Raw genomic sequence first — 15,403 nt, 5'->3', positions numbered from 1 at the left:
CAGTCTGGTTTTATATATATATATATATATATATATATATATATATATATATATATATATATAAAATTGAGCTAGAATATTTTTAGAAGCACCAACCTCTTGGTGCTTCTAGATTTCTAGTCCTTGGATTTACTCCTTGATTACTAATAGTCCTTAGATCAAACACTATTCCACCTACCACCACCTACCACCATCATCCCAACCTTATATCTCTCCATTCAATTGCTAAAAACTCAAAAGCACCACCCTTTTGGTGCTTTTGCGAGTATTCTAGCTCAACTCTATATATAATTATATATAGTTCTATATGAGTCCGGTTGGGATACTATCGATAGTACCAAATGTTTGGTGCTATCGAGTTTTCCGCCGTTAGATTTAACCTTTGACTATTTTTATCTGTTAGATTATACTATTTAACAAATAACTTACTCAATCCTAGGGGAGCCCACATCATTGTAACTGTACGTTTTTTCATCCAAGAGCCGAAAGCTCGATAGCACCAAGCGCTTGGTGCTATCGATAGTATTCCAGCCTAGTTATATATATATATATATATATAGTATATAATATATATATATATATATATATATATATATATATATTATATTATATATATACATCTCGTTAATTTTCGATATTATTCATCATTCTTATTTTATAACTCAGTTTTAATTTTTGAAGTAGTACTACAAAAACAGGTCATTGGAGAGAGGTATCGGTTACCATATACCTCTCACAAAAAATATTTTGGTCTTTTAACATATTGGTAATTAAATAAATTTATCTTCACTATATTATCAAAATATCTCTTCTCCTTTTGTTTTCTTTTTTTTTTCTCTTTATCTTTCCTCTCTATCCATAGATATTTTGTTTTTTCATACAAATAGTCTAGATTTATTCCATATAAATTTATTTAATTTATCTGTAGTCATAATTTTGTTTATTCCAGTAAAACTTTATGTGAAAATTTATTATAAGCTTAAATTTAAATTATACAGTTTAAATTTATTCATTACTAAATTTAAATTGTACTATACTATTTAGATGTGTAGGAGGTTTTTATACACTTTTTAGGTTTTAAACATCAAATTTATTTTCAACTTATATTTTAAAGTATGATACATGATCTCATTATACTAAAAGATCAATTTTATTACTAAAATTTGAATTAATTTAGCTCGTACAGTTCTATTCTAAAAAAAAAAAAAGAATTATACCCTATATTCCTAATCAATTACCCACATTCAAAATTTTTAAATAGTGGCACCAAATTAATATCTAAAATTAAAAAATTCTAATTTTTTAAATATATTAAACATGTTAAATTCAAATATTATCCACATTCAACTTTTTTAGATTAGTAATACAAAATTAAAAATTCATGTCTAAACTAGAAGAATTCAAAAATTTCTTAAACATATTAAATATGCTGAAGTTAAATATTTACCAACATTAAAATTTTTTTTTAAATAGTGATACAAAATTAATGTCTAAATTTAAAAAATTCTTATTTTTTTTAACATATTAACTATGTTGAATTTAAATTTTTACCTACATTCATTTTTTTTTAAAAAAAATTAACGGTACAAAATTAATGTCTAAACTAGAGGAGTTTAAAAATTTCTTAAAATATTAAATATGTTGAATTTAACCATTTACCAACATTAAATTTTTTTAAATAGTAAAAAAATTTCCTCTAATTTAAATTTAAATTTTTAAATTTAAATATTCAATATTTAATATTTAAACTCAATACTATTTCTAAAATTCCTAAAATTTAATTAATGCCTAAATTATAGGAATTCTAAAATTCCTAAAATTAATGCCTAAATTATTACAAACTAATGCTTAAATTGGGATATCAATCAATTTATTAAATTAATGCTTAACTTCATTCAATTTTCTCCGATTTAATTCTGTGCTTTTAAAAACATGGTAATCCCTGTGCTATCAAGATGTTTTCGATGCTAGAACTTCCTAATTGACGATATGCTCCGTTAAACTTTATCTATAGTTTTTGAAATACCTAAACAATTTTAGCGTTTTAATGATTGTAGTGAGCTTATAGCATATTTAACGGTATAAAAATATTCACATCACATGAAATTTTAATAGAAAATTCTTTATTTTATATAATACAAAATCAATATTTTTAATCTAAAATTTTAGTATCATATCATCACTTTTTGTGACACTTTTATTTTCAACTATTGATTTCAAGTCTTTTCGATTACTAAGTAAATGATGTGAAAAAATCACAAAATTTATCTTTTAGATGCTTTCAATATATACTCTAGATGAAGTCTAATCAATTTGGAAGTTGCAATATCAAAAATAACTTAATATCACATAATTTTAATTTTTTTAATCTTACATCTATTTTATTTTGTTACTCCCGGGTTCTTTTTTTATAAAGCCATTTAAAAGAGGGCTAATTTAAAGCAAACGAATCAGCGAAAAATGCCAATTATTTATTATTATTATTTTTTGAAACACATTGATCCAAGAGATGACAGACTCGCCATATATACAGAGAATCTGCTGTTCACATGGACAGAGTTTAATCTGTATTTGTATGGCGTCGCACATAGTACAAGTCACAATCACATCCATTCACGGCCGTACATTCACAACAGTACAATACATATATCACAAACATTTCACATTTATCAGTTGAAAGTGTTTTTCACCTGAAAATTTATTTTTGAAATGCTAAAATCACGAAAAACCGAGAAAATCTTTTTAAAACTGTTTCTCACACGAAAACCTTTATTTCCTTTGAAAACGAGATACCACGAGGGGTAAAAAATTATTTTCATAAATCCACATAGTATTTCCAAACAACTTTATTTATATTCCAAACCACCATAGTCAAAGTAAAATCGGAACAAAACCAAATAAAGCTAAACTAAACCACATCAATAGTCTAGATTATTTATCAACAGAAAAGAGCTAAAATTTAGAACCGAAATACCACCAAGTCAGAACCTCTATCGTTTGCTAGCTACGTCCTCACGTCTTGTCCCAACTCATGCCTCCTAGATCACCTGAAATGGGAAGGGGGGATGAAATCGACAAGAATCTCCCAATGGGTACCGCAAGTCGATGAGGGCGAGTGTACTAACTGGTAACCAAAAGTATAGCTATGAAGGGTAATACAGTAACAAAGTAAAAGATGAAGTAAGATATATGTACAACTACCGCTACTGTAAGTAAAATGTATCAACCGGACAATAGTCCCAAAGTACTAAATCCAGATCTGCCGTGTCGGTTTAAAGATCTCAGGTAAGTGCCATGCCGTTCTAAATGGTATATAACCCTAGCATAAGTTTCTGGGCTTATGGGTTGGTACTTCCAACCACTTTTTCAAAAAATAATACCGTTGCGGTGGCTAAACCACTGGTGTACATGAAATGCATTCGAGAAATGAAGATCGATGCAGATATGATTAATAGCCGTCGGCAAGTAGCTAACAATCAAATCCCTCAAGGTATGTCGACCGAATAGGTCATCAAATAACCAGAATCTCAAAACCGACCAACTAGGTCACAACTGGTGTTACATCACGCACAGGTATTATCAATAACCACTATACTCCTAGATCATGATAACCGAATATAAAAGCAACTGAGTAGAGCAACATGTAATAAAGTCATATGGTGCTAGGCTTAACAATCAAAGTAAAGCAAGGAACATAGAGAGATAGGGTGGAGGGAACATCACCAAGCATGCACCACTATATCGACTTCGGATTGAAGTACCCACATGTATCACTGTCGCGTCTGCCCCTACGATGCGTAGGATAGTCAACTGGACCTACAAAGGGTCCACAAAGTCAGAGTCCGACCCAAACGACTCAAAACACAATACTCACAATCCCTAAAATTTTTCACAGAATCGGTTTCTCAAAAATTGATCTCCGTAACTCGCCGGAAGTCCAGAAAATCGCACCGGAACGCCGCTGGAACCCACGAAGTGTTCTGAAACTCACCGACTCGTGTCATGAGTCACCCGTTGCCTCAAAACACATCATTTTGGATGTCTTGGCAGCAAATATCGAGGTCACACGTTGAAACGATTATCGTCGGATAATCGCTCCGATACGGGTTCCCGAAAGTGTCAATTTCGACATCGGAACCCTTCATCGCTAACCCGTCATCTCCAAACCCTCGATACGACGTAGGTAGCCAGCCAACAAGGCTTAATGGCAAAACCTAAGGCATTCCAACAGCGTCGGATGGAGTCCAAACCAAAAGCGCGTTCTGCCGGCGAATTTCGTTGAAAAGCGCACCGAAATCGATTTTCAGTCTCCGCAAAGGGCTTCGGACCTTGGACGATTAGTCCAGAGGTCACCTACCACACATATACACACTACCCACAATAGCTCTAACGTGACAAATTGCATAAAAGCCCATACCACTAACCACGATCACAATAATACATGCAATTAAAGAGGTTTCAGGGCTTTGTACTGCCATCTGAGCATTCTCGGGGTCAGCTGAGGCATGGGCTGAAAGGTCTCGACGAGATGAAGGCCGTTCTCACTATCCGGAGTACCACAACTCACTGCGGAGTGTGTGGGAGAAAGTTGAAGTTTAGTGAGGTATGCGCCCCGGGAGCGACAAAAGCGAAATCAGTGATCCGGGCCTCGCCAACAGTGAAACTAGTGAGCACTATGATCGGCACTATCCAAGGGTCACTATTCTCACCTTCAGAGGCGTCGGAGCAGCCTTGGGTCGCCGGAACAGTGAAGAACACTAAGAACAAGCCCTAACCGAGCTTGCTGGGACAGAGGGGGCTAATCTCGGCCAACGGTGGCTCGGTGGCGGGCGCGCCGGCGGCAGAGAGGTGCGGCCAATGGGGAAGGTTGGCGCTCGCGCTAGCCGATGGCGGGAGGCGACGGCGGCGGCGTGGGGACAACCTGAGCCAGCACAGTTGCTGCTTCGGCTTGGCTTCCTTTTCCGGCGATGGCGATGGCCGGAGCAGTTGGGGGAGGGTCGTGGGCTTCCTTTGGGACCAAGAGGAAGGGAGAGAGACGGCGGACGGCGGTGTGGCTAGGTGCGGCCGCGCCAGCCTCGGCTGGCAGTAAACTTGCAGCAACCGCAGCGGCGACGCTCGAGAGCGGCTGCGGCCAGCGGGACGGCCTCGTCGGGGGTCCAAGGTGGTGTCGGTGTGGGGCTCGAGGGTGAGGGAGCACCCTGCCTTGTCCTTGGCAGAGAAGGAGAGGGAGGAGGTGGTGGGGGTGATGGAGAGGAAGGTGATGATGGTCCTGACGGCGTTTAACCGGCCGGAGCACGGTCGCCGGTAGCTAGGAAGCGCGCGGCGCACACAGAGGAAGGATGGGAGGCGACTGGGGGCTCGGGTTGTGCGAGATAGGGTTAGGGTTAGGGTTTGTAGGTGAAGAAACCCTAAATGGCCCTATATATGCAAGATGTAAAAATGCAGGAAACACCCTCACCCTTGCAAAATTACAATCAAGCCCTCCACAGCATGTGTAAAATGCGTGTACGCACCTCCACGTGGGATTTTGTGCTATTTGGTACATAAAATATAGGGACTTTTGCGAAAACTCTGTTTGGTCGATTTTGACCACTTCTTGGTAATTGTGCTACTACGGGAGATTCCTTTGTCAGATTTGCTAATGGACTGCGCCAATGCTACCTGCACTGGCGAGAATGGAAATCACAATTTTGTTTCGCCTTAAATGGTCGCAGATTCACAACTAAACCCATCTTCTCTTCATCTCTAATAAACCACAACATATATATATACTCCTATGTTTTTAAAAGTACTAAGTCATTGGTACTTGGATTAAGGGATATGCGATTAGGATGATGTGGGCTCCCTAGGGTTGAGTGGGTGGTTGGTTGAATAGTATAATCTAACGGAAAAAAATGATCAAATGTGTAGATCTAACGGTAAAAAATTTACAAACACCAAGTACTTAGTGCTTTTACAAGAACCATAGCCGGACTATATATATATATNGGCACGGGCTGAAAGGTCTCGACGAGATGAAGGCCGTGCTCACTATCCGGAGTACCACAACTCACTACGGAGTGTGTAGGAGCAAGTTAAAGTTCAGTGAGGTATGCGCCCGTGGAGCGACAAAAGCGAAATCAGTGATCCGGGCCTCGCCAAAAGTGAAACTGGTGAGCACTATGATCAGCACTGTCCAAGGGTCACTATGCTCACCTTCAGAGGCGTCGGAGCAGCCTTGGGTCGCCGGAACAGTGAAGAACACTAAGAACAAGCCCTAACCGAGCTTGCTGGGAGAAAGGGGGCTAAGCCCGGCCGGCGGTGGCTCTGCGGTAGGTGCGCCGGCGGCAGGGAGGTGCGGCCAACGGGGAAGGTTGGCGCTCGCGCTAGCCGATGGCGGGAGGCGACGGCGGCGGCGTAGGGACAACCTGAGCCCCCACAGTTGCTGCTCGAGCTTGGCTTCCTTTTCCGGCGATGGCGATGGCCGGAGCAGTTGGGGGAGGGTCGTGGGCTTCCTCTGGGACCAAGAGGAAGGGAGAGAGACAGCGGACGGCGGCGTGGCTCAGTGCGGCCGTGCTAGCCTAGGCTGGCAGTAAACCTGCAGCAGCTGCAGCGGCGACGCTTGAAAGCGGCTGCGGCCAGCGGGACGGCCTCGCCGGGGGTCCAAGGTGGTGTCGGTGTGGGGCCCGAGGGTGAGGGTGCACCCTGCCTTGTCCTCGGTAGATAAGGAGAGGGAGGTGGTGGTGGGGGTGATGGAGAGAAAGGTGATGATGGTCCTGGCGGTGTTTAGCCGGCCGGAGCACGGTCGCCGGCGGCTAGGAAGCGCGCGGCGCACACAGAGGAAGGATGGGAGGTGACTGGGGGCTCGGGTTGTGCGAGGTAGAGTTAAGGTTAGGGTTTGTAGGTGAAGAAACCCTAAATGGCCCTATATATGCAAGATGTAAAAATGCAGGAAACACCCTCACCTTTGCAAAATTACAATCAAGCCCTCCACAGCACGTGTAAAATGTGTGTACGCACCTCCACGTGCGATTTTGTGCGATTTGGTACATAAAATATAGGGACTTTTGCGAAAACTCCGTTTCGCAGATTTTGACCACTTCTCGGTAATCGTGCTATTATGGGAGATCTGTCTGTCAGATTTGCGAACGGACTGCGCCAATGCTACCGGCACTGCTGAGAATGGAAATCACAATTTTGTTTCGCCTTAAATGGTCACAGATTCACAGCTAAACCCATCCTCTCTTCGTCTCTAATAAACCACAACATATATATATACTCCTATGTTTTTAAAGTACCAAGTCATTGGTACTTGTAAGTTTTCGGCCTTTGGATTAAGGGATGTGCGGTTAGGATGATGTGGGCCCCCCTAGAGTTGAGTCGGTGGTTGGTTGAATAGTATAATCTAACGGGAAAAAATAATCAAAGGTGTAGATCTAACGGTAAAAAATTTATAAGCACCAAGTACTTGGTGCTTTTACAAGAACCATAGCCGGACTATATATATATATATATATATATATATATATAGATAGAGAGAGAGAGAGAGANATGGTAGATGTGATGCGTTTGTGAATTTAACGGTGTAAAATAATTCAAATCTGATGAAATTTTTATAGAAAATTTTTTTCACTATTTAGAGTAAGATGAACACCTCTGATATTAAATTCAAGTCTTTTATCATCATTTTTTATGAGATTTTTATTTTCAATCGTTCATTTTTAGACTACTCGTTTGATAGATAAATGATGCTGAAAAATACTTTTAATAGTGTAGATCAAGCCTAACAGAGCTGATCGTCGATTTGGAAGCCGCATCATTAAAAATAACTTGGTAGCACGGAAGCTTCCGTGCTACCGATAGTATACCAACCTAGCTCGCTCTCTCTCTCTCTCTCTCTCTCTCTCTCTCTCTCTCTCTCTCTATATATATATATATATATATATATCAAGTTTAAAAATTTAAATTCAAATTTGAATTTTTCTAATTTAAAAGTCTTAGATATTACATATTGTTTCTAACAAATCAAAAACCAAAATATAGTAGGATCAAAATAGATAGTAAAATAAAAATAAAGGTGCCATATTCAAAGTAAGCTAGTGTTTGTTTAGATTGTTACCTAATGAAATACTTGCTGATGATTATTGTGCTTTAGCGACTTGCGTGTTAAGAAAGAATTGATAGAATATTTTAAAATTTAAGAACTGATGTAGACCGAATCCCAATTGAAATTCCAAAATTGAGAGAACTATAAAAAGTTAATTGGCAAAGGCGGTTGAATTTGTATGCCACACGGTTATGATAAATTTTAATATAAGTTTAGCCTTGTTTTATTTCAAAATAAATCGGAGACAGCGAAAGTAATCTTCGCTATTTCACCAAACAATATACAAAAAATAACAAGAATAGTTATTCTGGTCACATCGGGTTTGACTGACATTCAATATCATATCTTCGGAATCGGAATGGGACTTCCGCGTACCAAACACCCACAAACAAATTCACCCATTCCAAGATGAAAAAGAAGCGAATCAAATACACCCTAAAAGTAATAAAGCTAATATCATATCTTATAATATAACTAGTTAAAAAATCCGCGCGATACGGTAGGTAGTATTGAACAATTAAAAATTAAAGAATGAAACTAAAGTTTTTTTTTTTTTTGAAAATATCTAAACCAAATAACTAAAATAAATAAACTAGTTTAAAATAAAAGAAAACCTTATTGTAATATTAAAAAGTGCGTAATATTTTTCTATTTTCATCAGCGTAGAATTTACAAATAAAAAATATAAAAAATTAATTAGAGTAAAAGTACTATCTTTGGTAGAATTGTCGGAAGCATCCTCATTGCCGTCGCTAACGACAAAAGAAAGTGTTCGTTAACTTTTATTACTACAAATACAATTAATAAAGTATTATTCTTAGTAAAATTATCAAACAAAATTCTGATTATCCTAAAAAAAAAAAGAAAATATCAAACCATATACAAATTTCTTTTTTATTCCTTCAAATTATAGAAATAGTAAGTTATCCTAAAAGAATAAAAATATTTATCTCCTCAAATATTATTTCATTATCAAATGCAGTCTTAATTTATATTCTTGTTGAATGTGGTGAATAGCAATCTTTAAAAAAAAAAAAAAAAAAAAAAAAAAAAGGAGAAAATGCTACTTAAATGAGTCTACAATTCACTTTGGTACTCCTCTAATGAGAATTGCTCTAATCACTCTCCCATGAGAGGCGGAGCACTTCTCCGCGACTCTTTACGCCACCATTGCTCCAACGCACACCTCCTCAAAAGTCTATCCACCCAAACCGCCGCATTCGACCTCGACCGCGTCGCCGCCGCCTCGGCCGCGAGCCCCGGAGCCGCCGCCGACGCAGCCCACGCTCGCCTCGTGAAGCTCCTCTGCCCGGGCGCCGCTTCCTCCTCCTCCTCCTCCTCCTCCTCCTCTCTATGGAACAAGCTCCTCGCGCTCTACTCCCGTTCCGGGCGCCCTCTCGTTGCCCTCAAGGTGTTCGACAAAATGCCCGTAAGAGACTCCGTCTCCTACAACACCATGATCTCCTCCCAGCCTCGCACTTCGCGCGGCGCCCTCGACGCCGCGCGCCTCTACGCGCGCATGCTCGGCGAGGGCTTGGGTCCCGACTTCATCACCTTCTCGGCTCTCCTCGCCGTAGCTTCCGATGCCGTGGGTTGTGCTCGTTTCGTGGAGCAAAGCCACGCCCACTCGATCAAATTCGGGTCGAGCTCAAATGGGTTCGTGGGGAGTGCGCTGGTGAATGCCTACGACAGGTGTGGAGGGATGGATGAAGCAATCCGCGCATTTGATGAGATTGCGGAATGCGACGCGGTTTGCTGGAACGTGATGATCGATGTGTGCGCTCGAAGAGGGAGCAAATCCCGCGTTGTCGAGGTCTTTTCTCGGATGAGGAAGGAGGGTGGGGCAATATTCGATTGCTTCACGTTGACGAGTGTGTTGAAGACGTGCGTTGAAGCAGAGGATTTGGGCCTTGGAATGCAACTGCATGGGTGTGCATGGAAAGCTCTATTGGTCTCAGAAGCTCCACTTGGGAATGCTCTTATCACAATGTATCTTAAATGTGGAGGCGGAATGAATTCAGCTGTCGAAGTCTTTAAACTAATATCAAAGCCTAACATAATCTCATGGACGGCTATGATTTCCGGGTTGGTGCAGAATGGGCTAGCAGAGGAGGCGGCAAAGTTCTATAAACAAATGGCGAGAGTTGGCGAGACGGAGAACGAATTTTGCTTCGCTAGTCTGCTCCCCGCATTTAGTATCCTTGCGAGCCTTGAGCATGGGAGGATGGTTCATTGTAGGATCATAAAGTCTGTTTTTTCGTCGGATACAATGGTTGGAAATGCTCTTATTGATATGTATTTCAAGTGCGGTAGCTCGGAGGATGCTGAGTTGGTGTTCGAGACGATGGTTATGCGTGATTTGGTGTCTTGGACTATTATGATTCGTGGATTTGGTCAACATGGTGAGGCAAAAAAGGCTCTGGAAATCTTTGGATCAATGAGAACTAGTGGATTTAAACCGGATAGTGTTGCTTTTCTTGCCATTCTATCTGCTTGTAGTTATGGAGGTCTTGTCAACGAAGGGCTCAGGGTATTTGGTTCCATGGTTGATGACTATAATGTTAAGCCAGAGAGGGAGCATTTTGCTTGTGTAGTTGATTTGTTGGGCCGATCGGGGAGGTTAAAAGAAGCAGAGTTATTGATAGGAAAGATGGAGAAAGGAATGGATCCATTGGCATGGGAAACTCTTCTAGGGGCATGTCGGATACACGGAGAGGTAGGGTTGGGCCAGAAATCGGCAGAAAAGGTTATGGAGTTGGAGCCACACAAGGATGGGCCGTATGTGTTGCTGTCGAACATGTACGCTGAACGAAGAAGGTGGGTAGAGAAGGAAAAGTTGAGGGAGAGATTGGATACTAGTGGGTTGAGAAAAGAGGCAGCTCTAAGTTGGTTTCCAGCTTTGGAAGGGTAAAAGGTGAGGTGATAAGCATTAGTTTTGGTACTGTAATTTTAACGAAATTCCGTGCCTTGGTATATCTTCCATAAAGGAGGAGCTCTATTTTCTTTTCCGTGAAAATAATCTTATTTTCAGCTATGTACAGTTTGCGATGTTGATAATGGCAAATCTTTTGAAGGTGGTGGCAATGCGAATAGGATGACCCCATTGTTGAAGAAGAAAATGCCATTGACAGGGCCTTTACAGTTTACAGTAAAGGCAAGCATGAAAAGCCAAATTGTGATCCAGATGTATGAACAAGGTATGTTTTCTACCAACTCTCAGATGATTTCCTTTCGAAAATTTTCCTTTAAGATCGCGATTGTATTGTGCATTTCTGTTGCTTACTAGATGTATCATCGTTTGTGTTCACCTCAATCCTCAAAACATCTCAAAAGAGTTGTGGAATTGCGAACACATTTAATCTTAATGGTATATAATCCTAGTATTCACGCGATTAATGAAATTCTTCTGTGACAACTGATTTTGCATAATCGGAAGATAAACCAAAGTATATTTACCAGAAATAGTATGTTTACCCATGTTCATCTCTACATTTTATTCTATACTTGAAATTGAGAACCCCTTTTTTTGAGTAATAGTTCCCAAAAAATGCACTTCCATGCCAAAAAAACATTCTTGTTGAAATACCTGGAAGACAAAAAAGGATATTTAGACAAAAAAACATTCTTGTTGAAAAGCTATATTTTTGGAGAATCGGTTTCATTTTCCTTGATATTTCAATGTGCCAGAAAGATTGGAAGTGCATGTTAATAAATAGTGAAATCAAGCAAGGATAAATAGATCACAATCAGGTCTTGAGTGTGAGTTGCGAAAATGCAATGCCATTCATAATACTACTAAAAGCCATTCAGTATAACCATTCACATGACATATAAGAATCTATAAAGCAGAACTCAAAACCAGGGAAATATAGTTCTGGAAATTTTGCATATATTCCACTGCTGCAGAAATATCGAAACTGGAAATACTCCGCAATCGGAGAATTTGCATAAGAAACAATTATGTAGTTGATCATCGTAATTTATTCCACTGGCTAACGGCTTTGGTGTAAATGTAGAAGCAAGAAAAATTCATAGAAATAGATAAAGAAGTTTTTCATATTGTATGCGTGTGATATACGACTTTGACATGGGAGTGACTGCTTTTTTGGGCAGCACTGGGGTAGCAAGTTCATATCAGAACAGTGCTAAGTTTTTTCTGTAAGTAATGCATCAAATTCTCCCACCCCTCTCGAAACTGTCAATTTTTAATTCACCTGACCTATGAACTAGAGAGTAGAGATTGCCATGTTTGTACATATTAACTCCAAGACTTAATCTTTTCATTTTAGTAAATTTCATTTCGTCTGGTGGTTTTCTAAGCTTAGCATCAAACAAATTAAATGAATCTAATAATGCATTTATATACAATGATCGAGTCATTTGCATGCTATGTAAAACAAATAATCTGCTTCTACAGAAATGACTGCAAATTTAAATTGAACAATTTCATCACACATTGCATGTTTCCTCATCTTATTGTTTACTCTGTCTGTCCTACTTTCCCTCTGTAAGGTTTCAGGATCTGAAATGAGCAGAGTAAGCTCGCATCTATACTCATTAGCGAGCCAGCATTATTGAACTCTCCACAGTAGTTTGGAGCAGAGAATATAGTGACCAACTGCCTATCCGCGAAGAATTCGTAGCCATCCTCCACAACCTGTTTCAATTGCTCATGCATTAGATTGATTTTTTTTGGGTAAATGTGTTGTTTGAGTAAATTACTATTCGAAGAATTGTCAAACAGACACTTTTGTCTTCTATTCTCTTACTTTTATTTATCATAAACTTTAATGATTATTAAATCAAAGGGCTTTACTTACCTGGTGGGCACGGCAGATGAGATCGAGATCATGCTTCCTCAGGAACTCGGATACCTTATCTGCACCAAACGTGTACGACACCCCTCGGTCGTTCTCCCCCCACCCCTTGATCTCGCGGTCGGGATCTGACCACAGGAGGTCGCAGAGCAGGCCTTGGTCGGGGACATCGATGGGGCGCTCAATCCCACGAATCTGGTCCATGTTCTCAAGCTCAGGCGACAGCCCCCCGTGCGTGCAGAAGATCTTGTCGTCGATAACAGCAGCGACAGGGAGGCAGTTGAAGCAGTCGGTGAAGAGCTTCCAGAGGCGGACACTGAAGCGGCGCTTGCACTCATCGTAGAAGCCGTAGATACGGTTGATGGAGGCACACTCGTGGTTGCCGCGGAGCAGGAAGAAATTGTCAGGGTACTTGATCTTGTAGCAGAGGAGGAGGCAGATGGTCTCAATGCTCTGCTTCCCGCGGTCCACGTAGTCGCCCAGGAAGAGGTAGTTTGATTGCGGCGGGAAGCCACCGTATTCGAACAGCCGGAGGAGGTCTGAGAACTGACCGTGGATGTCGCCTGAATTAAATTCAAGACAGTATTTCTATTTAACAATCAATTATTATTAGGCAAAAGTGTATCGAATCATTTTGATTAGCCTTAAACTGTACTTTCTCTTTCCTTTAATCAACTAATTTTGATGAAATTTGATGAATCTTTAGTGAATCTCTGCATTTTGTGAGTAATCGTGCTAAATATAGAAGGGTGTGAACAAGGGAAAATAGCACGGTTCTGTTTCTTCATCAGCATAATTAGAAACAAATTCTCATTTGCATTTGATTTCTGAGATGATAGAAAGCATCTCTCGATTTTTCTTCTATATCGTCAATATGAATCCTCTGTAATCAATAATCATCTCACTACGTAACATCTTTAAAAGGGTTTTTAATTAAAAAGGCAAAAAATTTAGTTTAACTGATAATTCTAGAAACATAAATATCCAACAAGCCTAACAAAAATGCAACTCCTCCTGTACATGCACTTGTCACGTCTACAAAAATGTTGAAATAAAAAGGAAAAAAAAACAAGAACTCATATGGCAAATGAGCCCATGTGAAGTATATCCCGTGATGCAAAGAGATTAATCACATCAAAACACCCACAAGAAAGCAGCAACAAATAGAGAACACAAATATATACTCCTATCTTAACCAAACCCCCTATGCTTCCGATCTATATACCGGATTAATAAATCATTTATACTTTTGCATCTTCCTTTTCATTTATCAGAAAGCAAGCCAAGAACAAATTATTCTAATACCGTAGTGAAAATTGTTATCGAAAGATCCAAGAACCAATTCAGAATTATTATTAGTCTTAACGAAGCCAATCCTCTATTTCCTAATCCTGCACCACCATGTACGTGCATAATATATATATATATATATATATATATATATACATCCTTTTCTTACCACAGACATTGATGGGGGCCTCCAATTCAAGGAGGCTGGGCTGGCTGAGGAAGATCTCCTTGGCGGCGACGCAGAGGCTGCGAATCTCGGCCTCGCTGAGCTGAACCTTCTTCCCACTGCCCTTGTTCTTCTTCCCTTCCAGCAGCCTCTCTATCAGATCATCCAACCCACTCCCCTCCATTCTATTCTATATCTATATATCTATCTATCTATGTTTCTTCTTCTTCTTCTTCTTAAAATCCTAACTCCAAAAAGGAAAAGAAAGAAAAAAAAAGAAAGAGGGATTGAAACAGAGAATTTTAACCAATTTCCTTCCCCTTTGGTTTTTTTGTTTTGTTTTGTTTCTTTCTTTTCACATTACAATACTTAGAGAATAAAAACACCAATAATAGTAAAATAATAATAATAATAATAATAATAATAATAATAAGAGGAGTTGATTGAGAATGAAAAGAGAGAAAATGAAGGGAAACCGGGCGGAGGTTGAGGGGGAAATCAAGTGGTCAGGAATGGAGAGGTGGAAGGGAAGCTCCTCCGCACTTCGTGCGCACGTGCCACGCCAGCTAGATGACGTGGCCCTCCGGATAACGTGGGCCTCGGTCTTCAACATTATTTATTTATAAATAAAACAGCTCTTTATTGTGTCATGGCTGGCATCGCTGAGCATCGTGCCCCTTTTTTTTTAATTTTTCTTTAAAAATTAATTCAGAAAACTTAATTTATGGCTGGAAAAAGTTTTCGGTTCCTGTCGTGATTTGTTAGCTTGTATTGTATTGTATGTTGGTCAAATTAATAAATGACAACTTTGGCAAAAAAAAAAAATTTTTTTAAGTTCAGGCAGAGATGTCAGTGGGTCGGATTTGATATAAAATTTTAAAAATTCAAATACAAATCCAGCTGTCAAACCCGAAATTCTAATTTGAACCAAATTCGACAAATTTTAAAATTCATATCTAAATCCGAATCCGACTAAAAATTCAAAACCTGAGCCTGAACCTTATCCCGAAAATTAGAAACTGAAAAAATTATTTCTCTTTATTG

At 39.4% G+C, this 15,403-nt stretch overlaps 2 protein-coding genes across 4 annotated transcripts; one reads left to right on the top strand and one right to left on the bottom strand.

Moving 5' to 3' along the window:
* Positions 9,126 to 12,278, top strand: LOC109711911 (pentatricopeptide repeat-containing protein At4g33170-like). Of its 3 annotated transcripts, none has more exons than XM_020235275.1 (2): positions 9,126 to 11,000; positions 11,161 to 12,278. In XM_020235275.1, the coding sequence occupies exon 1, from the start codon at positions 9,216 to 9,218 to the stop codon at positions 10,995 to 10,997; it is 1,782 nt and encodes a 593-aa protein (XP_020090864.1). In that variant the 5' UTR covers positions 9,126 to 9,215; the 3' UTR covers positions 10,998 to 11,000; positions 11,161 to 12,278. The 3 variants fall into 3 exon arrangements, with proteins under 3 accessions (XP_020090864.1, XP_020090866.1, XP_020090865.1); XM_020235277.1 differs by having other exon boundaries at positions 11,128 to 12,278; XM_020235276.1 differs by having other exon boundaries at positions 11,118 to 12,278.
* On the bottom strand, positions 12,423 to 14,785 carry LOC109711912 (serine/threonine-protein phosphatase PP1-like). The gene is made up of 3 exons (XM_020235278.1): positions 14,363 to 14,785; positions 12,907 to 13,466; positions 12,423 to 12,743 (listed from the first exon to the last, which is right to left on the bottom strand). Exons 1-3 carry the CDS (start codon positions 14,541 to 14,543, stop codon positions 12,567 to 12,569), a joined length of 918 nt encoding a protein of 305 aa, XP_020090867.1. The 5' UTR covers positions 14,544 to 14,785; the 3' UTR covers positions 12,423 to 12,566.

This window comes from Ananas comosus, linkage group 6 (assembly GCF_001540865.1).
Source record: "Ananas comosus cultivar F153 linkage group 6, ASM154086v1, whole genome shotgun sequence".
Classification (NCBI taxonomy): Eukaryota; Viridiplantae; Streptophyta; class Magnoliopsida; order Poales; family Bromeliaceae; genus Ananas; species Ananas comosus.
The sequence above is the reverse complement of the archived record's forward strand: the minus strand, read 5'-3'. Positions and strand labels throughout refer to the sequence as shown.